Source organism: Haliotis rubra, unplaced genomic scaffold, assembly GCF_003918875.1.
Source record: "Haliotis rubra isolate DU_JTF1 unplaced genomic scaffold, ASM391887v1 Scf4, whole genome shotgun sequence".
NCBI classification, from domain to species: domain Eukaryota; kingdom Metazoa; phylum Mollusca; class Gastropoda; order Lepetellida; family Haliotidae; genus Haliotis; species Haliotis rubra.
The window spans coordinates 5,338,060-5,362,283 of NW_025767079.1; the positions used below are offsets into that span (position 1 = coordinate 5,338,060).

The 24,224-nt window shown below is 38.5% G+C and overlaps 2 protein-coding genes and 1 long non-coding RNA gene across 5 annotated transcripts in view; 1 reads left to right on the forward strand and 2 right to left on the reverse strand.

Annotated features, from left to right (window-relative positions):
- Positions 1-2,607: 2,607 nt before the first annotated feature.
- On the reverse strand, positions 2,608-9,978 carry LOC124287177 (7SK snRNA methylphosphate capping enzyme-like). The gene is given in 6 exon segments (XM_046723663.1): positions 2,608-4,009; positions 6,681-6,804; positions 7,511-7,729; positions 8,238-8,609; positions 8,611-8,955; positions 8,957-9,978. Coding segments are annotated over 6 exon segments (2,130 nt in total). The 5' UTR covers positions 9,623-9,978; the 3' UTR covers positions 2,608-3,605.
- A 6,155-nt stretch (positions 9,979-16,133) lies between these two features.
- Positions 16,134-24,224, forward strand: part of LOC124287202 (microtubule-associated protein futsch-like) — a 28,129-nt gene continuing 20,038 nt past the window's right edge. For 2 of the 3 annotated variants that reach the window (XM_046723701.1, XM_046723703.1), the window contains exons 1-6: positions 16,134-16,261; positions 18,290-18,364; positions 18,930-19,003; positions 19,845-19,913; positions 20,204-20,330; positions 24,023-24,158. In XM_046723701.1, the coding sequence (XP_046579657.1) occupies positions 18,325-18,364; positions 18,930-19,003; positions 19,845-19,913; positions 20,204-20,330; positions 24,023-24,158 (446 nt within the window). In that variant the 5' untranslated portion in view covers positions 16,134-16,261; positions 18,290-18,324. Of the gene's footprint in view, positions 16,262-16,907; positions 16,930-18,289; positions 18,365-18,929; positions 19,004-19,844; positions 19,914-20,203; positions 20,331-24,022; positions 24,159-24,224 lie in introns of those variants that run through there. The other variant, XM_046723702.1, reaches the window with a different exon arrangement.
- Positions 19,773-20,309, reverse strand: LOC124287205. Its single transcript, XR_006901219.1, has 2 exons — positions 20,125-20,309; positions 19,773-19,883 (listed from the first exon to the last, which is right to left on the reverse strand). It is a non-coding gene; the product is annotated as an uncharacterized LOC124287205 (long non-coding RNA).

Below are 24,224 nucleotides of genomic sequence, written 5' to 3' on the forward strand. Positions count from 1 at the left end.
AGATCTTATACACATATTACCTGAACCTTGGAAAAAGACTATAAAGGAATATGGATACATAAACATCAATGAACTCGGTACAAATTCTCTCCAAAAGGATTTCATATCCCCAAGAAAAGGTTCAAGATTATTCTATAATACATTGTTATCTGCAAATGTTAAACCTCATATGTGCCAAAAATGGGAAACATTATTTGATTGTATTGAGTTTGATTGACATATGATATTTGATATTTGCAGAAAGAATTTAAGAGATGTCAAACTGTTAGATTTTCAATATTAATTTCTGCACGGAAATGTTTATACCAAAAAAGAACTTTCTATAATGAATCTTGCTGACAATACAATATGTTCTTTTTGTAATTTTTCTGGTGAGACCTTATGCCATGTATATTGGGAATGTGATGAAACCAAAACTTTCTGGAAGAAACTTGAACAGTGGATTACGATATCCAAACACTTAATTTGACAAAAACTTTGATCTGGTTTGGCTTTTAGATAAGAACCAATTACTGAATCACATAATCTTCTCTGCTAAGAGGTATATTTACACTTGCTCCTTGCTAATTACTTTAGGATATTGAAAGACATATTCACCACTGAAAAATTCAGTTCCAGAAGAAATACTAATTTTGAAAGCTTTTTAGCCAAATGGTTTCCTCTCACCCCAGAATTTAATCCTGAATAACTATTTAACCAAAACATGTACACATATTCCTCTGTATGCTTGTTGTATTCAACGTATTGGGAACAATAAAAAAAAGAAAAAAGACAAGAAAAAGACCAATTCTTCCCCGGATCTTCACGGTTCCGTAAAATGGAAGTTCGACCGCTGTTTGTCCATTTACTGCACTACTGTGGAAAGTGTATTGGGTGCTCACCTCTGACAAATGTTATGGGTACATATACCTGACTGAGACCTGGTTGATGTGCCTTTGTGACAGACAGTTAACACCATTAGTTTAACGTTTTGTTCGGTGACCACATAAAAGATGGGATTTCCTGACATCTATACAGACACCTGTGAAATCCTTAATAAGCTTGTACACTAAAATGAGAACTATGGATGGGTATTTTGCCACTGGCCTTCATACCCAAGGATCGTTGAACGCTGCTCATGTTGTCAACCTGGCGTAGATGTTATATTGCTGACTAGTTAATCCACTAATATGTAAAAATTGTCAGTGAAAGCGCTCATAAAATCATCACGATACCCACTGACAGCCTGGTTGGAATGTCCCAAAAAGTAGTGAGTGAGTTTAGTTTTATACGCACTCAGCAATATGATGGCGGTCTGTAAATAATCGAGTCTGGACCAGACAATCCAGTGATCAACAGCATGAGCACCAATCTAGGCAAATTGGGATACAATGACATGTGTCAACCAAGTGAAGGAGACCGACAACCTGATCCGTTAGTCAGTGTCACCTTTAAGGGCAAGATCGGCTACTGAAGATCAGTTCTTACCCGGATCAACAGGTGGTCAAACCCTTGATGTAGAAATTATCATGCTGACTGGCATTACACATTCCTTTAATCTACCGCTGCGTGTTGGGCGAACTGGCTAAAGCGCCTGGCTAGTGATCCAGCGAGCTTGAGGTGACCGGATCGAGCCCACCTGTGACCGGGTGTAAAAACCTTGGAGTCAACTTTGTGTGCAGACTCTTTCATTGTTGTCACAACCCCTAGTATACAGTACACACCCCTGTGCACTTAAAAGAACCCACGAATCCGTTGGTATATGACCAGGTGGTGGCCACATGAATACGTGCAAACACCTAGTTGCGGGTACAGCAACGTGCAGTTAAGCTGGACAAAGTACTGTGACTATGTGTCCCAGTCCACCCAGCTGTGAATGGGTACCTCGTAGCCTGGATGGGAATGCCACACTAACTCGGTGCGCCTAGTGGCTGCAAGAGTTGTATGATCCCCAGGGAGTTGAGATTGTTCCCCAAGCGATCGTAGTGCTGAAGTGATCATAACTCCCTTAGTGTCTTCGTTCAGGGGGTTTGAACACACACAAACCCTTTTTTTTCTTTTTTTTGAAAATGACTAAAGACCACATTGAAGTTGTTTTGCATTGGTTGAGCCGACTGGGGTTCAGGGGGTTCAAACACACCCTCCCCCCTTTTTTGGGGGGGAGGAGTTCCCATGCCTATGCTTACCACAATTGCAGGGCTACGATCGATTTGTGAAACGATTTGATTTATCTCGGAAGAATGCCTTAAGTTATGCAGGTCTCACATGTTTAAAATAATCACTTTGGTGAAACCCTTAGCATGGGACCTGTGCTGACAAACCAGGTCAGGTGTACCATATTCAAAACCACAACCAATAGTCTTAAGGGAACACAAATTGCCTGCAGATATTTGACCCATTATTAGTTTTACACCTCTATAACTCAATTCTGAAAACTTGTGAAGATCCAGGTTAGAATTGATCTTCAATAACCCATGCTTGTTGTAAGACACAACTAACAGGATTGGGTGGTCAGTTTCCCAAATCCACAGACTGATGCTCATGATGTCAATCACTGGATTGTCTGGTCCAGACTCAATTTTATACAGACCGCTGTCATATTGTACAAAAACAAGGCTGACAATATAATCATGTTTGGAAAAGATTTGTGTATTTGCTCATTATGTACAGTCAACAGTCAGTATGACAACATATCAAAGTTACAAAGCATTAGTACCATCAATAGTCAAACTGGCCGATTGTTATCACTTGAGCCAAGTACCAGAAAATACTCAGCACAGTGTAGAACAGAATATATGTGTAAACATATACTACACAGAATATTTCTTAAGGAAGCTGAATGCGGAACCAGATAGATTAGGGGTTCTTACTTTTTCACTAATGAACAAAACACCAATAATTAAGGTATTATTGGGGACATGATGCACTGATGGGAAGAAAATACAACCTCGACATGATCACTTAACAACTGTTGCAAAATTGTATTAATCTTTTACAGGTGAGCTCAAAAATATTTGTCAAGGTGGAATCAGCTGGTAATAAGACCAACATACTTAACCAAAGAAACGTTTCTGCATATTAATCAACTTATTTTTAAACTGGAGTGTACATAACCTGAAAGCTTCTCTCCAATGACTGAAAAAACCTCCAAAATCCTTCATCATCCTTAACAAGACAAAAAGAACAGCCAAAAACAAATATGAAAGTGAGAGAATTGGGGGTTTTGACATAGCCCTGTGTTGCTTTATTTTGTGAGGAGAGTATGAATGACAAAACACCTGAAGTCAAGAGCTGACTTTCACACATCTTGCAACATACTTCAGTCAAGAAGTCAAGGTTGTCGCATTCAAAGATGTGTACAAATCAGCACGGCATTGTTCCAAAGTCTTTCATCCTACCTGTTGATTAAAAAACATACTAAACAGCATGATGTGCAGTAAGTAAAAAGAATGCCTTCACTGTCTGAGTATTTATCAGCTTCACATCTCAAAATGTCTGCAGTGAATTCTCATGGTCTATGAGGCAGTGTCCTTGCGGGTACCCTCTTCACTTGTTGCCACATCCATCTTACCACAGGCGGAGGTCAACAGACCATCACTCTGTTGACCACTGGCGGAGTCAGACTTTCAAGCACTCTGCCCCGACTCCAGTTGAACTTGACTAGCTGCCTTGCTTTTCTCACTTGGTGTATCCTGGCTGTCCATAGCCTGGGGGGTTAGGGGGATACTCTGTTCTGATTCCAGTTGAACTGGACTAGCTGTCTTGCTCTTCTCACTTGGTGTATCCTGGCTGTCCATAGCCTGGGGGGTTTGGGGGATGCTCTGTTCTGATTCCAGTTGAACTGGACTAGCTGCCTTGCTCTTCTCACTTGGTGTATCCTGGCTGTCCACAACCTGGGGGGACACCACGGAGTGCAGTGTTGGGGCTAACACATGGTTCCTGCTACTCTGGCTGTTCTCATCAATGTCTGTGTAAGGAGTGTTTCCTGACGTGTCTGCTTTGGTGTAAAGCTGGAGAGGTCGACGGAACCCTGAAGAAATAAAACAGTTTCACGTGAATGACTGACTGAGTTTAGTTTTACGCTGCTTTTAGCAATATTCCAGCAACATCACGGCAGGGGGCACCAATAATGGGCTTCACACTTTGTACCCATATAGGGGTTCGAACCCAGGTCTTCGGCGTGACGAGCCAACGCTTTAACCACAAGGCTACCCCACCGCCCCTCACGTGAATGAAATATATACAGTAACAAAACATGCTACTTGCCAGAATAGTGATAACCAATAGCAACAGCCAACAAAATTGTTTGAAATACCACTCGAGAATCGAGTGACTGACTGAGTATGGTTGTGCACCACTTTTAGCCACATTTCGCATCAATATCACGACAGGGGACACCAGAAATGGGCTTTATACATTGTACCCATAGGAATACGAACCCGGGTCTTCAGTGTAATGATATAGGATTAAGATAGCTATTTCATAAAGGTGGTCTTTGGAAGAAGGTTAGTGCTGATTTCCATCCCAGATAAGGCCAAATAAAAAATATGTTGTGGTTTCAATTACACCTCTTTAAAATTTAGGGTAGGTAGGTAGGAATATATTTTTTTTACATTTCTATCTTATGACTGACTGACTGAGTTTGGTTTTACGCCGCTTTTAGCAATATTCCAGCAACATCACGGCAGGGTACACCAGAAATGGGCTTCACACATTGTGTCCATGTGGGGATTCGAACCCAGGTCTTCGGCGTGACGAGCCAACGCTTAACCACTAGGTTACCCCACTGCCCCTTTCTATCTTATGAGTACAGTACGAGCTAATAACACATTTTTCAATGTGTAATTGTTTATTCAACCAAGCTTGCGGCCAACATGTTGACTTTCTCTGTCAGAATGACCGACGTCCGTTGGCGCCGGGAAAAAACAATGGTATCTGAAAGCTTATTTTACTCATACCTCTTAAAAAAACTAGGGTTGGCACCAGAATTCAAGGGTCGGTCGGGTAATTGGAACCACAACATTTTGTTTTAGGCCTAAAGTGTGTATGCTGCAAATGTTAGCTTATGTCTGACTTGATTAACATGAACATCGATATTGTCATGGTACTTCAGCCCATCTATATATGTAGTCAACATTCTATTATGTCAACAAGCAATAGACATGGTGCTTGAAAGCTTAGATTGGAACCCAAAATGAGGTTTCTCGTATATCCAATGGATGCAATCCACGATTGCATACAAGACCGACAAATTTTGCGTACTGCATCAGCTACCCGCCATGCTGGATATATTGGTAATTTATTCGTAAAATGAACAGTTTGGATCAGCACAACTGGTGGGTTAGTGAAGGGAAGATAATTTGAAACAGATTAGCCATTACTATCAATTCTTCCAAGAGTCATACATATAGATGTATATTCATAATTCTAAACAGGTAGATTTACAAGAAACGGACCCATATATCACCGAGATATTTAGGGATGACTTTTCATCTTTATTCATATATTAACCCCGAGTAAAATGGGCTTAATGCTGTATAAATACTATCACTGTCAGCACTGACAATACAGGGCTCGAAAATACCACTCGTCCGCTCGTATTGACAAGTAAAATTTGTTTCGGGCAAGTGAAAAACATAATTTGCTCGTCCTAGAGGACGACTAGGTTTTCTGACCCAAAATTAACGTTTCTTTTTCCTTGAAGTTCAGCTATCTTAAATGGTGAACGAATTCAATTTCTCAAAGAGTTTGTACAGATGGCAATGTAAGTAATGTTTATAGTAGTTTTATTCCAAGCAAACATTTTGAAATAAAATATATTAAACTAATATTCATTGTGATGCATGATCTACAGGGAAAGTACAATTTTAGAAGGACGAGTGGAAAGTTCATATTACTTGCCCTACAGGGCGAGTGCGGATTTTTTAGTTTTTCGAGCCCTGCAACAGCATTAATATTAACAAGAAAAATGTTTTAATATCTCATATGTATTGAAAATGTTTGATATTTACTGTCAATTCACAGCAAGACTGTTTGTTTGTTGTTAAACACCGTACTCACACGGTTTTACATGACGCGTGATTCCTGCGTATTTGACAACAATTTTGTTAATGACTCTCAAAATACTATCATATGAGTCAAGCTTGACACAAGTTTTATAGGTGGCCCTCACAATTCAGTTCATTAAATCGATTTGATAAGCAAAAACTGATATTGTTTGATGATAGTTTTACTTTTAAAGAGCTGTCAGATTGTTCCAGAGAACTCAGAGGCGACAGTAATCCTGGCTGTGTGAATTGAACTATGCTGTAGTTTCATTTGGTGGTGTGACATACATAGTTACATACTGAGAATGATTAACACAAAGAAATATTAAAATTTTCATGACTCCCAAATATTGAAAATGACCCCCCAAAATAAATATTGTGAGTCACCATGACTCCCATTTTTAAAAGTCTGTGTAAAACCCTGTACTCAGCAATATTCCAGCTATATGGCAGCAGACTGTAAATAATTGTTTGTCTGGACCATACAATCCAGTGATCAAAAGCATGAGTATCGATCTATGCAATGCAATACAATGACATGTGTCAGCGAGCCTGACCACCTGATCCCATTAATCGCCTCTATGACAAGCATGGGTTGCTGAAGACCAATTCTAACCCTGATCTTCACGGGTCCAGCATGATCGAGTGATATACCTTTTGATTTGTTGAAAGGCACTCCAATGACTTCACACTTGGAAAATCCAACCTCTTTTAGAAGGTAATTTGGAAAGTTCTCTGGTCTCAGCTTTATGTTCTGATAGTTCTTGAAGATTGTTTCCTGAAAAAAAAAACATCAACATTATAACATGTATTAATTTCATTTCAGTGTAAACAGTATACAGCGGAAATTGCTATAAAACCTCTGCATTTCTGACAAGTTCCATTTATATTGCATTCTACAAAGTGAACAAAAAAAGCCTGAAGTCCAAATTGAACCACTAGACACACAACCAAACCTACTTATATTTCAGTTCAATATGCCAGCTCAGACAATAGTTTAACTATCCACTGACTGAGTATGACAAACATTCCCGAAAACAAACAGGCTCAGACTGGGTGAATTAGAATTTTGAACACTAATTGCTTCTACTGTGATTGTTTAATCTTCACTAAGTCAGATGTCTTTTACAATGTGCTTAAACCCAAACATTCTACTTCATTCTGAAATTGATGTTGAGCAAACCAATGGACATCTCTACCAAATTCTTAGAAAGAACTTTTTAGAATATCTTTTCAAATACCATGCCAAAGACAATTTCAAAGTTTGAAGTTTTTCGTGTTTTCAAGCAATATGAATGGTGGCCTGTAAATAATTGAATATGATGAATCTGGTCCAGATGAACCAGTGACTGATAGAGAGAGCAATGTCATCCATCAACCTAGCCAACAAGCATATATTTGTAGCATTATTTTCATTATCGTTATTACTAACAAATCACTATTATTTTTGTTTTCATTATGATCATGATAATTATTATCATTACGTTCAGCTTCTTCCTTTTCTTGTAGGAAGCCCAAGCCTGGGGCTCCAGGATGAGCTTGCCTCCAGGTCTCAGCAGCTTGAATATTCTCTTGAATGCACGCTTCAATCCATCATCGCCCCAGTTTAGATGAATCCATTTTGTGATGCTGAGAGCAAGGACCAGATCATATTCTTCTTCCTGGAACTCCAACATCTCATCACTTTCAAGCACTATGTTTCCCTGAAAAAAGAAATGAAACTGTTATTCCACTTGTTCAGTGAAAATTTTACAAGAAGAAAATAGAATTCATATGAACTTAAAAATGAATTATTTTGCTTAAGTAGTCAAAATCATAGTCTTCCATGACCACCTATTTTTTTAAAGCATAAACAGATTTAGAGGTTTGTTGTTTAACACTGCGTTCAGCAATACTCAAGCAATATTCCAGCAATAAAGCAGCGGTCTGTAAATAATAATGTCTGGACCAGACAATCCAGTGATCAACAGCATGAGCATCAATCCTCGCAATTGGGATATGATGACGTGTCAACCAAGTCAGCAAGTCTGACCACCCGATCCTGTTAATTTTCAAGGAATATCAGATTTTACGAGGAATTTTAGTATACCGCAGCGATCAGTGACAAGTATGAAATTAAACCTTGCAGTCTACGTCAGTGAAACAGTGATCAAAGTAAATCACATGCAAACACATTTATGTTTATTTTCAGTAAAAGAACACTCAACATACCTGCATAAACATCAGATTATTAGGAAATTGTGGAAATTCATGTTCCTTTCCAAGCGGAGGAGCTGCCATTGGTCCATAGTTCACCGAGCTTGATGTTGCAAACTTTGTTGTGTCAGTGGAACAGGAAGCCAAATAGTAGCGGATGTTCTTCCTTGCAATTTTGATCAGATTAGCATCAATGTCCATACCAATGATCTTTCTTGGATGATAATCTCTGGCTATGGCTAAAGTCAAATGTCCCACATTGCAACCAATGTCCAACACATCCTTTGTCTCAAACCACTCCGATTCAAAATTGATCATCCGGTGATCTTGTTCAGCACTTGGATTCCTGTAGCCGTAGTACCTATTGTAATTGCCATAGATGAATTTGGGATTTTTTTGCAAACTTCACCGGGCTTTTTGTTTTAGAAAAACTAGAACTCTTTGGGTTGCTGAACTGTCTTTTGGTTTTCTTCGGTGGTGTTAGTTTTGGCTCAGGGCTACTAGTACAGAATAATGCTCTAGATGCATCAAAAGTTGTCTCAGAAATATTACAGGATTCACTAATCGTCTTCCTCCTCCTCCGGATTTTTGGTGATGCTTGGGGGATAACTGGAGATACTATCTTATTGCTGCATTTGTTGGTATTAGCACTTTGAATATCAAGAGTCAGTTCACCACTGGACAATTCGTCACAAATATCGTGGCTGGTGTCAATGTCTATTTTCAACGCTTCCCAAAAGTTCCCTCTTCTTCTCCCCAGGTCCCTCTTTCAACAATGGTGTGGATGTTGAATGAGATGTACTTTCTTTACGCTTATGTCTGTAACTTCTTTTCCTCTTCTTGCATATTCTACTCATAAATGAATCATCATCAGCATTTAAATTCAATGGGTCTGTGATGTTTGGTGGAATGACAACTTCAACTTTCTGCCGATGTGATGGTGTGGGTATGGGTGAAGAAACAGGTGTTGATTCATTCAAAACTTTTCCTTCTTCATCATGATATAAACTGTTCAGGTTGAGGGGATCATTAATATTCCCTCCCAAAAGAAACTTTGTTGGTAAAGTCATCTTTTTACCAGTAACTTTTGCATCCATAAGAAATTTTCTTTTCTTCATAAATGAAATGTGAGATCCTTGAGCTGCTTCACCAAGCTTCTGGGGCATTGAATAACGCCTTTTCCTGTATTGAATTTCTTTCGGTTTGTCTGCCCTGGAAAAGGAATTCCTGTGCTGTTTTTCTCCATTTTTATCTTGAAAAGACACATCTTTGCCAACTTTAGTCTTCGACTCTTTCTGTAACTTCTCGTCGCTGCTATCTCCCGGTTTTAATCGTTCTCCACATTGGAATCCTTCGATTTTAAACTGTGACTTTGTCGGGGTTTTGACTTCCACGCTCATTTTGACTATTATTGTTTCCTCCTGTGCACAGCTATCAAACTGTCACATCCCCACAGTCTGGAAATACTGCTTATGACATATGCTAGAGATCTCTCAGCTGTTTTTAACAGACGACGCAATGACGATACACGTCTAGCGCCCCCTGGCGGACGTAGTGCGTGTCGACATCGTACAAACGTAAATAAACAATACACCTTCAAAAGTAATATTACAACTGCGTGCGGAAAGGGACGCAGGGACGTAGCAAACCAAATGTCCTTAAACACCAAATATCGCCGATTATGCAGTCCTGTCGACCAAATTGTTGGCGAACAACTTCTTCCCCTCGCACCTGCTTGGAACACACAATGCCCAACGCGCATGCGCAAGAGTTATATTATAGACACATACTATTTTCCTCACAAATAATTTCTTTATCAACAAACATTCCAGCTATTTTCCGAGCAACTTAGTGGTTCTGGGGAAAATTCTGAAGTGGCGACGTGCCAAAACTAAATGCAACTCTATGCCAGTACGTAGTTTAACCATCATGTCAGTAATGTCATGATTCTTACACATATTGTTTAATCTTTGCTTTTTGTTTTTGTTAGATAGAAGTCTTAGTTTATCATCCAATATATCAAAATTTGATACCGTGGACACGGATGAAACAGCGGTTTAACAGAGGTTTGATGAAAAGGGATATTATGGTCAAATGAGAACAAATTATGATGTTTGTTGACTGCAGGTTTTCATTATCCAAATGCATAATTAATGATAAAATATTGCTTAAAAAATGACAACCTAGATATTTCATGTTTATAAATGAGATTGAGGAAGTCGAGGATTTAGTTATATTTTAGCATCAAATATCAAGTATTATAAAGCTTCCATATTCTGATTTTAAAGGGAGACAAATCGAAGGAAAATTGGCAGACATATGTTTCATCAGGGATAATCTACAACGTTATATAGTCTCCCTGGTTTCATCAAGGAAAATATAAACGACCTTGGTTTGATTAAAGTTATATGAAAGGTTGTACATCAGTTGTTAACAAAATTCATATAATAATTCACACTATCACAAAGTGGTAATTTTGATACACACAAAGTATACATACTATTCCACACATAGACACATTACACTTACAGCACTATCGGTCGGGTAGCCGAGTGGTTCAAGCGTTCGCTCGTCCCGCCGAAGATCCGGGTTCGATTCCCCACATGGGAAGCCCATTTCTGGTATCCCCGTTATATTGCTGGAATATTGCTAAAACTAAACTTACTCACTATCTAGACTCGTCATAGAGCGTCGGCAAAACGTACCAGGAGACTGAATGCATCCATGAGTCAGACTCAGTCGAATGTGGTCATCTACGCCCGACATCAAAAGGAGGATGGTCTTCATTGTACAATGCATAACGCCCATTTTCGGATGACACACTCACTCAAATAATTCCAGGCCTCTAGAACATTAAATGATCCATCCCTTTTTCCTCATTCACTCACTCACGCACCCACTCACTCAAATAATTCCAGGCCTCTACAATATCAAATGATCCATCCCTTTTTCCTCATTCACTCACTCACGCACCCACTCACTCACTCAAATAATTCCAGGCCTCTACAAATGATCAATCCTATTTCCTCACTCACTCGATCACTCACTCACCCTCCCACATACTCACTCACTCACACTCTGATGTGTGTGTGTGTGTGCGTGCGCTCGCGCGTTTGGAAATGGGAATGTACATACGTACGTATATATCCCCCTTCCCTTAATGTCAACACCATGTCACGTGTTCATTCCATGCATACGTCGTACGTACGTGACCCGAGTATCGAGCAGTACATCTCGCCTATACACATTCTCCACGGTCTCAGTCCAGCGGTAGTCTGTCTCACAGTCCCTGAACCATATTATTTTCCCTACAGCCTTGCCCTCCCTGCAGTGCTAAAGCCCTAAATGAAGCAAGTCTACATTTCTCCAGGTTCAGGTCTGAATCTCTGGTCTCCCTGGGGCTCCTTTTCAATATACATGGGTATATTTTTTACAATCAAAATGATATATTCAGAGACTAAGTGTTAGTCTATAGTCCAGCAGGTACGCACAACAACGTTCCCTGTGAATGTGCACTCAATTCTGGCAGCCATTCACAATGAGCAACACAATACCTATAAACTGAAGTACAAGATCGGTTTATAAAAAGCATATTCAAGTGTTTATATTTTCTAAACATATCTTCCCTTCAAGAGCACACACAAACAGCAGTATATCTGTGCGGGCCCACGTCAAGGGGTGTACCTGTTCCCGAGACAGCGGTTTGTCGGGGTCAAGACTTTGAGTCATGGCAGCTATTATTAGACAACTGGCATGTCCTTACCGTACATGATGCACTGTTATTTGTCTGTCTCACAGTCCCTGAACCACATTATTTTCCCTACTGCCTAGCCCTCCCGGCTGGAGCCCAAGAAAGTAGCAAGTCTAGATTTCCTCAGGTTCAGAATTTCTGGTCTCCCTGGGGCTCCTTTTCAATTTAAATGGGTTTGTTTGTTACTATCAAAATTATGTATATATTCAGAGACTAAGCGTTAGTCTAAGGTAGTGTATGCAAGTGGTATTGGTGTAAGAGACACATTTGTTTGTGTTTCCTGTTTAACTCGGCACTCAGTAATATTCCAGCAAAACAATAGTAGCTCTAGGAATGAGGTCAATAAGACAATCCAGTGATTGACATCATGAGCATAGATCGATGCAGCTGGGTCTAGATTCTGAACCTCCCAACTCACTGGGGCTCCTTTCCAATTGAAATGGGTTTATTTGTTACTTTCAAAATTATACATATTCGAGGACTAAGCGTTCGTCTATACTGTTACTTGAATACACAGGGGCGTAGCTACCATTATAAAAAAAACCCGGGAAACTGGGAAAGGGCGTTCCTAAGTTGGATAACTTGTGCCCAATCCATTTCATTTTCGAATAAAATATGTTTGAAACAAAAAAAACCCGGGCTTACACATGATTTTGAAAACGAAAGTTGGGCAAACCCTCAATACAATCTAAATATAAAGCTTTGCAACCTATCGGGTAGTCTGTCTCGCAGTCCCTGAACCACATTATTTTCCCTACTGCCAAGCCCTCTCTGCAGTGCTAAATCCCTAAATAAAGCAAGTCTAGATTTCCTCAGGTTCTGAATCTCTGGTCTCCCTGGGGCACCTTTTCAATTTAAATGGGCTTGTTTGTTACTATCAAAATTATATATGTTCAGAGACTAAGCATTAGTCTACCTATCGGGCTTACACGACAAAATTGGCTTGCTTCGCGCCTGGTGATCTTCGTGCATAACTGCTCTCTTATTTCAATGGGCCGACTTGAAGTCTTCTATTATCAGTGTGATGTTGTTTTTTTCTTTAGATGAAACTGAGATGTTAACGCTATTTCAGTGTCATGCGTGTTTAAATGGTAACTGTTCATTACAGATGTCCATAAATTGGGTTTGATCATTTGATATTCTACAGGCCTAGAATTATTTGAACAACAAATCCAAGGAAAGTTTATGTCTTCTGGTTTGAGTCCAGCCTTTATAGGTGAAGGTGTTGTGAAAGCAGTTGAAACTGTTCAGTGAGTGAGTGTGTTTAGTTTTACGCCGGACTCAGCAATATTCCAGCGTATATGGCGTCAGGCTGTAAATAATCGAGTCAGGACCAGACAATCCAGTGATTAATCAACAGCATGAACATCGATCTACGCAATTGGGAACAGATGACAGTCAACAAATCCAAACCATATTGGTTAATCAAACAACACCTGAACTTCGTTTCAGATGATTGCTATAACCAGACGCGTGGAGATCCGGGTTAGAATTGGTCTTTCGTAACCCATGCTTGTCGTAAGAGGCGACTAAGGGGATTTTGAGCCAAACTACGGATAATTACCGATTAAATTCTCATGACAAAAAACAACATTTTGGTGCCAAGAGAGATGCTTCGTCATAAATTCGTACAAAACTGCATATACGCACGGACTCTCTTTTCTGACCAACATAATCATGTCTCTAGACCAATAAACATTTCAAGAGACCTCGCCTCAAATAGCTGCAAAACTGTTGATACGACGTTAACACATATACTCATTCATTCTTCATTTCCAGAGACACAGATTGTCTTTTTCAAAGATCGGTAACATGTTTGGAATAAACATTCTGAATATGTGCCTGCAATAATCTAAAGATAGACAGGAAATTGACTTCTTATGTTGGTAATCATACACTTTACGTGCGCGTGTGCGTGTGCGTGTGCATGTGCGTGTGCGTACGTATGTGTACGTTGTTAATGCATTGTTAATGTTGCCAGCTGTATTCCACTGCGAGAACAATTCACGCCGCATGGGTACGATGACATGTCCCACAATCAAACACGTCATCGACTGCTGGGTCCCGTGCTCGCCTTGTACAATATGGAGGGGCGTTGGGGTAGCCTATAGTGTTTATAGCGTTCGCTCGTCACGCCGAAGGCCTGGGTTCGATTCCCCACGTGGGTACGATGTGTGAAACCCATTTCTGGTGTCCCCTGCCGTGATATTGCTGGAATATTGCTAAAGGCGGCGTAAAACTAAACTCACTCGTACGCGCTGGGGTGGGGAAGCCTTGTACTTAAAGCGTTCGATCGTCACGCTGAAGACATGGGTTCGATTCTCCGCATGGGTGCAATGTGTGAAGCTAATTTCTGTTGTTCCCCGATTGTTAATGTTTGCTGGAATATTGCTGAAATCGGCGTACAACTAAACTCATTTACTCGCCTCGTACAATATACACGGGTGGTCAGGAAAGCAACTGACAGGGGAATCCCCATTTGGGTACAGCTATAAACATCTCTTTAAAATTATCTTGAAAACTAGAGTCCCATGTCCATTACAACAATGAAGTTATCTACGAATCATCGTGTTCTATCAAGACATTGTCTTTAAACAGTTCCTGGTTTCTGACGACCGCTGTTGTCTACGACTGTATCCTGATGGGCAGTGGACAGTACAGTATACAGAGACGTATTTGTTCATGAAATTGAACACTAAAAGAAATGTTGTTAAATTAAATTATTTAATTAACCGTCACGCATTCATGCAACTGATTGTAAAAAGTAATATGCAGCTGGGTAACCTGGTAACTGGTTCAGTGAAGTTGGTTGAGAAAATCAATGAATTTGTAACCACATGGCTTAGATGAAATGTGCCAAGAAAATTCTTGCCAAGTGTATTATTCGATTTCTTAAAAAAAAAAACCGATGTTTTTTGTTTCAAAACCAAAACAAATAACGCTAAAAAAAGTAATGTTGACAAAACATCGGATCAGTGCATGTTTTAGATTACTGCCACTAACTTGAGATATTTTCAACTGAAAACTAACACAATGTAAAGACAAATGAGAGGTATAGTTATTTGGTGTGTGTGTTTTTTTTTTAACTCAGTCTTGTAAGATCGGGAAAAGGAAGTAAGTCGTCTCATTCATGTTCCAAAACATCATTTCCAATCTAAAATATAGCAACTGACACTGGCATACGAACCGAGGCAGATACAATTTCCACGATCGATAATGTTGATTGTGTTGTACCATGTTCAAAGGCGTGAACAAGTAAAGGTGGTGCAATAACGCAGATATATTAAACAGTTAGTCTCCTGTATACTTCCAGTAATTCACGGGGAGATGGCGTAGCCTATAGTGGTTAAAGCGATAAAGACCCGGGTTCGATTCCCCTCATGGTTACAAAGTGTGGAGTCTATTCCTAGTGTCCCCCGCCGTGATATTGCTGGAACAGTGTTTAAAAGCAGCGTAAAACCAAACTCACTCACTTCAGTAATTCACACACTCACACACACACACACTCTCTCTCTCACACACACACACACACACGCGCGCGCGCAAACACGCACGCTAACACATTCTGTCGACACTTGACATTTACTCTAGAACACACCTTATTATAGGGAAGGGGAGGGTGTGTGACTGTGTGAAATTAGAATTATTGACAAAGAGTGGCTAAAGTGATGGTCGTTAATATCACAACTATTTGGTAGAGGGGACGATAAAAGCGAACACTTTTTTCAATTAAAATGGTTACACTAATAACTGAAACATTCAAAGTAGATATTGGGACGGACAACCTATTGTGGGTATAGGGACCATATAAAAATGTAATATATATTTAATGGGGAGGGGGTCGTGGAAAGATGGTACTAAAATATGTAAAACCTGACCGCCGCTGCAAGAAATGTTCAGTAACTGCCATGATCACTTCGTTTTGGATTGAGCTGAAAATATGATATTCATATATAACTTGCATGCGCAAACATTCACGAGTATTATCATTCACACAAGTCAGTCATGGAGGGAGATTTCTCAAATGTTTTATTGCTATTCTATGATTAGTATGTAAATGAAACTGTTTACAAACCAAGAAAAGCATTGCATTACATAATGCAAAACAAGGCATTAGTGGTTGAGAGAATAGTTTCATGTTCCGTGCATTATGGGAAGGGTGTAAACCGGAAGTTTTGATATCGTCTGTTTTTATGGTGGATTTGCAATCTGTCAGAAGTGGCATTGAAAACTTAATAGCTTTGACAGAAGTTTTAAAAATGCATATATATGCGTGAGATAATTGCAGGTGTGTATTCTTTTGGGTGCTCTGACAATGCTCCTGCTTTTTATGTCGATCGAACGTGAATTTGACCTAGATTGCTACTAAAGTAGGCCATTTCAGTGTCATTCAAGTGGCGGGAAAATATGAACACTACTGACCAGCTGTTCATTCGGAACATAAATGCAGATTTCTGTTTCGGAAAATTAAACATACTTCGTTTGAGTATTCATAAAGTTTTAAAATGAGTTTTAGCGGACCATGGAGGGCCAATGTTAGGTCCATTACCCAACTCTTGTGTTGTAGATGTAGACTGGGACTCTCTATCGCGGGCTCTATTATCGTGAAAACTTCGGGAAAGCAGAAACACCACGCCCCGCATCGGCTATTTACATATACAATTACGTAAAAAAAATCATCGCTCTTGAAAAAGTGATTTCTTTGATTGGAATGTCATGTCTAATCGTAGAAATATTAAAATATTCGTCTTTTCAATAAGTTCTGGAATATTTTCAAAACAAGTATGACACCTATATTCAGGTTACTGCCGTTACATCCAGCATGAACCAAAACTTACTTAGTCAAGAGTAATCCTGCTTAAACTATAAGGTCATTTGCATATTTTCTGCCCAAAAACTATAACAGGAAGTGACGTTTTATGCCGTTTCATCTTGCACACGGCGGCAATTTGTAAGGTACGTTTTATGACAGCAAAGATGATTTTGTTAGGTTATTGTTACCTTGTATCCAAATGAATATAAGTTTTGGTTCGAAACATGATGATGTTACTAATCTGAATGAAATTCTTAAATAATTTTTAATATTAAAACTATTTAGATTCGTGGGCTGTCTTAGTAAACGTTGATAGCGTCTTTTTGCTTGTGTGCATATGCCACGCCCTGTAATACGAGCCAGCGATAACACGTTTGCAAGTGGCCGTTACGGTTTGCTTTGTACAGTACTTGGCCATAACCGGCAGAAGTGAGTCACCATTAGTGAAATTTCCATAGACTTACATGTTAATTTACTGTTGCAAGAATAATGTTCATAAATTGAGTAGAAGTCTTTTACTTCCTTGATTGGCATTCTAGAAGTTGGGTAGATGAAGAATGAGGACTATTTTTATGGATATACAACTTCCTTTTTGTGTATAGGCGAAGTTTGGACATAGATTCTAATGTCGTTGTCAAGCAAGTGGTGGTTTTAGAAGTTTTTTAATTTGATATTTTGCAAACATCTTGGATCTAACAGTTTTTGTCAAGTAGAGCATTTTGTTTGTCCATTTGAATGGTTTCCGATGTAAGGCACCCTTCCAACCCACCTCTTAGAAATACCCCCAAACAACTCACACTTCCAACACATTTTTGTTGTCACATAAAAAAGCCCTGACAACAAATTTTAAAAATGTCATAAATGTATACCAAACACCTTAGGTTTTACATACCTCACCTGCCATACATTCATGCTTCATTTTTTACAAATAATAATCACTTGACACAGAAGTTGTATAATCACTAAATGAACAAAACATCCATGTTCTTTCTCCCTCTCTCACTATTGCCAGTAAATCAACACAACAACATCCTTCTCCTGAGACAGTAGTTAATCACTTGACACAGTAGTTACTTAAACAACACAACAAAAGCCTTGTTCTGGTAGAGTAACTTAATTGCTCATCTAACTTTGTCCCTGAGTGACCACCACTCTTAATTACCCCTATGCATTTGTCCATGAGTGACCACTGTATTCCCCTATTATGTAAGAGGACTGTGGTCACTCAGGGAATATACCACTGAACCAGTTTGCAGATGACTTCTGCGAGTACTTTTGGCACATCAGCTTTATGTCTGATTTCAACCTTAATAATTAGCTCCAGTATTACCTGTTTAGATAAATACTGAATTCTAGGGGCCCTTTGGGTGTCTTAAAAGACCTATTGCAGAAAATGCGAAGGACCACAGTTAAATTCTATCATCATGTCTCCAGTTTATCCATGATAGTAATGCGATTTTGTTATGATTCACAATGTCTGTAACCAGATTTTGTTTGATTCAGGCTGAATTATCTGAGTGCAAGCAATCTAATGAACAATGGAAACAGGGAAGAAAAAGGCCAAACAGTCTTTTTCAGGTTTGTGCTTTGTTATCACATTTGTCATTTGAAATAATCTGTGCAACAGAAATCAGTTATGTGGACTCATTTAAGAAATGTGCACTATAGAGCTGTTTGTGTTTATTTAACAAAAAAGTAGTGTTTCCATAATTACATCTGTGAGTCGTAGTGGCTGTTTTTGAGCATTTAGACTCAAACATTCGGCATGGACTAAAGATATACAACTGTCAACAGTTCTGATGCTCAGCACTTTTGCAATTTCCAATCTGTCTGAAAACATTCATTGACATCTTAACAGTATTTATGTGCAATATTTTCTTGAAATGGTTAAATTCTAAGTTGAATTTGCTTTTAAATGCTTCCTGCAATTAATAAATGTTTCACAAATACTTTCAGCAAGAATATTATTGCCTAAAACAAACAGAAACTGACTGTGTCAGCTGAAAGTCTTTTGGAATAATTTTAATTGGTAATGCACCCAAATCCTTGAGCAGATATTTCAATAAGCCTTTTGTGACTTTTATTTTATGAGTGTCTTCTGAGACTCTTCTCCAGTAATATTGATGTTAATTAAACTTTTCAGTGCCGTCTGTAAAATCTAATGTCGTACCAGACAAAGAGGAGAAAGCACCATGTTTTGATAAAAGCAACTGTAAGGTAAGGAGGTTAAAAATAATTAGTTTTTCGTATATTAAGTGTCCATGAGTTTCAATGATTACATTGATGTAGTGAGAATTCAGAATTATTTTGGGCCGGTTCCCCATATGTTATCTGTGCTGCCATTTCTTTCTTTATACAACAATTGGAGGCACTCACTTGGAGTAATCTGTCACATGTTAAGGTATCTGTAAGGTGATGTATTTTGGCCATTCTGCATCTTTTTATTTGGAAATGACAACTGATTTATAGCTGCATTTTTTCAGGGTGTCTTTGTATTTAATAATTGATTTCAACAGATTTTTTCTTTTTGGAAGTGTAAAAACCAAAGCCAATACCCTTGCTTCACAGATTCATGCAAAGTGTGCACTCCAGTTTTTATTGAAATATACTGAAATCATTTGTTACCAGTATATTTATGAAGAATAATAGTGTAACAGAGTGCATATATAAGCACATGCATGTAAAAATAATTCAAGAACAGTTCAAAATTGGTGACATTCAGTGCAGTAATGAACACAAACTGATCCACTCATTAACAGCGACACAAGAAACTGTTTACAGTTATTATTATTTTCAATTTATGTAAACATAAATGCAAGGACATTTCGCTAAGTAATTAAATGCCACAGAATCCCTTGCATCATTTTTATATTTTCACATGCAAAAATGTAATGCAGCATAATGAACTTTAGAGACATTTCATAAAATAATCCTCAGTATTTATCGCAGAATTTATCATCAAAGGAAAAATATATAGAAGAATGTGTGTGATAGTATTGTTTATTTAAAAATACAGCAATGCATCGTTTTCTCCTGAACAACATATTTCTGATTGCAGAGAGAAGATGAAAAATCCAGAAAGGAAGGCTGCATCGATCTGAAACAGAAGAAACAGAAAAAGCAGAGTGTAAATTTTGCAATGTTTCACTTGAAGAAACACTTTAATGAATCATGATGCTAGATTCTTAAATAAAATACACGTGTAGATTTCCATTGTTAGAGAGAGAGGAAACAAAATGACAGTCCTGGACATGTTTCACCTGGAAATTATACAGAATCTGTGATGGGACTTCCGGATGGGACTCAACCCAACAAAAGTAGTAGAATCTGTACCTTACCGAGAAAGTGTAATCCCAAATATACCATGTCTTCTGTTTCCTATAATATCTAATGGTTCAAATTATTTTTCTGTTGTAGCCTGCAGCAGATGGGGATGTGCGTAAGCCAAGGAGGGTGGTTGGCAAGTCATTGACAAATGAAGAATATGATGAAATCTTCATGGCAGTTTTACAGAGTGTCTCCAGCGCAGAGAGTCGTGGAGAAGGTACAGTGGACTCTGTCAATACCGCCTTCTTAACACCCGGCACTCTGTCTACATCGGGCACAAAGTTTCAGTCCGGCAGAAATGCGTTATTATCATTAAGAAACTTCTGTAAACATCGGCATCTGTCTATTCAGGATATCGGCATTGTTTTTCAGTGGGTCGTGATTGGTCAAAATCAGACCGTTGGACCTAAAGCAGCCAATCATATTATGGAAATGGATACCGTCCTCGTAAGCGAAAAGTTTTAGATTAAGACGAAAGTTTTTGGGTAAAATAATGCTATTCTGAACATATTAAGAAAGACATCGCTACCTATACGTAAATCATGGAACGTATTGGACATATCGTGCTAGGTTATGGCCTATGACAAAAATGCTTCAAGCATATATTTTCACATTAAGCATCGTGTGAAAGCCGAGATGTAACTTGTCAGTGACTTGACTGACATAAATTTTATATGTACGTTTAACAACTTTTATGAATGTTATTGTTGATTTCAATTTATTTAATGATTTCCTCGATGTTTGAAACATCGTTACTTTTGCTCTTTGACAATGCTATTGTGGACCCGCTGCGAAGCATAAACAAGAATCGTTGTTTGCAATAACATTAGCGAAAAATAGCTTATAATTTTAATTCTGCGATAATATATGATCAGTTGGTTCCGATAATGGGGATTGCACTGTAAGACAAAATGTTGAAGAAAAGTAAAGAGGCAGTGTAGATTGATACAGTAGTCTCCCTGAGTCACAGCTGTTGAAACCAATGACCAAATGATGATGTAAATTACATGGATCAACTGCTTAATAACAGATGCATAATTATTCAGGTTTGATTTGTACCATTTGAACATGCTTTAGGCACTATGAGTCAAAGTGGAATTTGGATTCGGCAAATGAATTGAATGTTGTCAATCTCAGTAAGAAAAGGATCCAGGGTTCAACCTGATGAGCAAATCTGACGCAATATTCAAGCTAAATTGTGCAGATAAAATAATTACTGCAATAATAATACAATAAACATCTCTGACATGCATGGACTTTTTACTCACATTTTCATAAATATGTATACATGTACTCAACTGTTCATCTGGTAGATCCTTTCGTTTGGCAAATCCATTTTGTAATTAAACACTGTGAAATGAAAGTTGGATGTTGATGGCTGTGATCAAGAAATCAGATTAAAATACTAGTGCAGAAACATTTAGGACCCCAGTAACTTCCTTTCTAATCATTGCAGAAGTTGTACTTGACGTTATCAATGTTTTAACCCCTTTTAACCATGTGATAGTACTTGTGTCTCTGAGCATCTTTGAGGTGGATATTAGGTGCTGTACAAAAGTATTATAATTATTATGATAACTGTTTAAAAATAGCTCCATGTTTAATGGAAGAATCAAGCACAGCACAACTCTTTTGTGACTACGTATTGAATAGACAAAAATCACCTGAGGCACATCTTATTTCATCCTCGATATGTCCAGGGTATACGTTCCGATAAATCTCCACTAGAAGGAACATATACCCTGGACATATCGAGGATGATCTTATTTGCCTCATGGTGGATTTCTGTGATGAGTTTAATGCCACTTTGAAACAGAATTTTTATTTAAGTGTCTTGTTATGAGACAGGAAAGTGATCTTGGTGTTTGACTTTTAAAACTTTCGTGATCATGATAAGGTTGGATCAGGACAATGGCTTACATCGGCCATGTATCCAGATTCTGCTGTGTCATCCAGTTCAAAATCTGTTTGGATTGTCCTGTCGCTCTTCCTAATCAGGTGGACAATGTAGATCCAGTTTTCTAGGTCTACCCTGATGACCTTCATCTAGAATGAGTGAGTAAGGTTTTACGCCGCTTTTAGCAATATTCCAGCAATATCACGGTAGGGGAGACCTGAAATGGGCTTCACACATTGTACCCATGTGGGGAATCGAACCCTGGTATTCGGCGTGATGAGCAACGCTTTAACCACTAGGAAACCCCACTGATCCTTTGAGAGAGAGTAGCCAGATGGTCTCATGAAGTTTTCCTGAGCCTCAGGAGTAATCATTATCAACAATCACTGTTGAGAATTGGTTGAAATCTTACACTTGCAGTGTCTATTTAACTTTTCAGATGAAGTGGGCCCTGGGCCCATGGGTAGTGGAACTAGTGAGCCATTTGCCATTGTAGGTGGGTCCTCAAAAAAAATCAAGGGAGACAATTTATTCACTCAGTAATTTTAATGATTTTATCATTCAAATTACAGCTGTTCAGTTGTATTCAAAAACACTGTTCATTCAAAACACTGTTAATTTAATGAGATGACCATTAAAGTTATTATCTTGTAACTTTATGTCTCAGTGACAGTCTGGTTTCATTACAAATTAGTGGACTTATTATGACTTTCCGGAACAACTCTCACAAATATAAAACTTGCCATTTTGTTTGGAAAGAATGTGACTGGGATGTCTTGCTCTGAGTTTCAACATCCACTGCGATGGCCGTGTCATTGACATTCGATGTTTCCAATGCAATTTCTGAATTACAATTGCCATCATTTGACCCTACAACTGTTCCTTAATCTTCTGTCACTGTTTGATCTTTTTGTTTGGAAAAACGAAAGTATTCCTGACTGTCGCTTCACAGCAGCAGACGATTTTGCCGACAGCATTTTGATTCAAATAACTACCTTCAAATTCAGTTAACCTCCCTTCGATATATAGATTTTTACTGCTATGGGGCTTAACGCTTATGTATAGACATAAAGCATGACTTGAATAAGCTACATATTATAAGCTCCATGCATTGAGTTAGGCACCGCACTGGATGTTGGAAAGCGTGCATAGCGCTGTGAGGATTGCGAATGCTGATTGATCACTAGAAAATGTGAAAACAAGTTGTAAATATTGGGAAGTTTGGCAGGGTGTGGAGGCTTATGCATGATTGTTATGCGTCATTTTATTTTTATGGTGCTCTAATCGGACCCACCAGGTCATGGAATAGTGCGTCATTTTTTACGACTATGCTTTAATGATGCAAGGGCATGGTCTAAAATAGACTGCCAATGAGCAATCATCTAAACAAATTGGTTAGCGTCAATTTTCAGATTTTCCTGTTCAGGTTGTTAATGCAGATAACATGTGGTTTTCTGTTGTTTCTAGTTTCATGTAGAAACTGGGCAAATTTCACATCCAATGTGAAATGATGCAACTTGCTCCTTAAAGTAATGGCTAATATATCAAGAACATAAGCTTGCCAGAGTTTTCAAGAAATATTCAGTCATGACTTTTTAGTATGTGAAGTGAGTTTTCGAAGAATTAAACACATTTTCAAGCCCTGACAACTTCTAAGATATGACAAGCATTTCAAACACTAAAAGAGTAGTTCCAAAATCGTTTGTGTTCGATTATAAGAAAATGTCATAGATTGCTTGGTCATTTGGTCACTGCACACAATCTTCGATCAACTTCTTTGAGTGGCATGTTTAAAGCTTGTTCTTTTCCAATCTTCGATTATTTCAATTAATCAATACACCACTGATTTAAACAGTCACTCTACTGGTCTTTGACTTTCGTTCAATTCATGCCATTTCCTGTTTTCCCCATAACCAAATGATGTACATATTTTTAAGGAAAATATGTTTACGCCTGTTGTCATTTGCAAATAAGAGATAAAAAACAGAGTGTAGTCTTTCAGTTAAAATCAGTTTTAGATGACTCTGATGATAATGAGGAACTTATTAAGGAAGAATCTGACATGGATGAAACAGCTTGTGAGATGATCATGGTGCAAGTGATAGTAGAGGACAACATGGAGAATGAAGACATTGACAAATGGGATAAGTATGTAGAAATGATACAAGAGATGAGGCCAGTGTGTCCTCTGATTTTGCACATCCACAAGACACC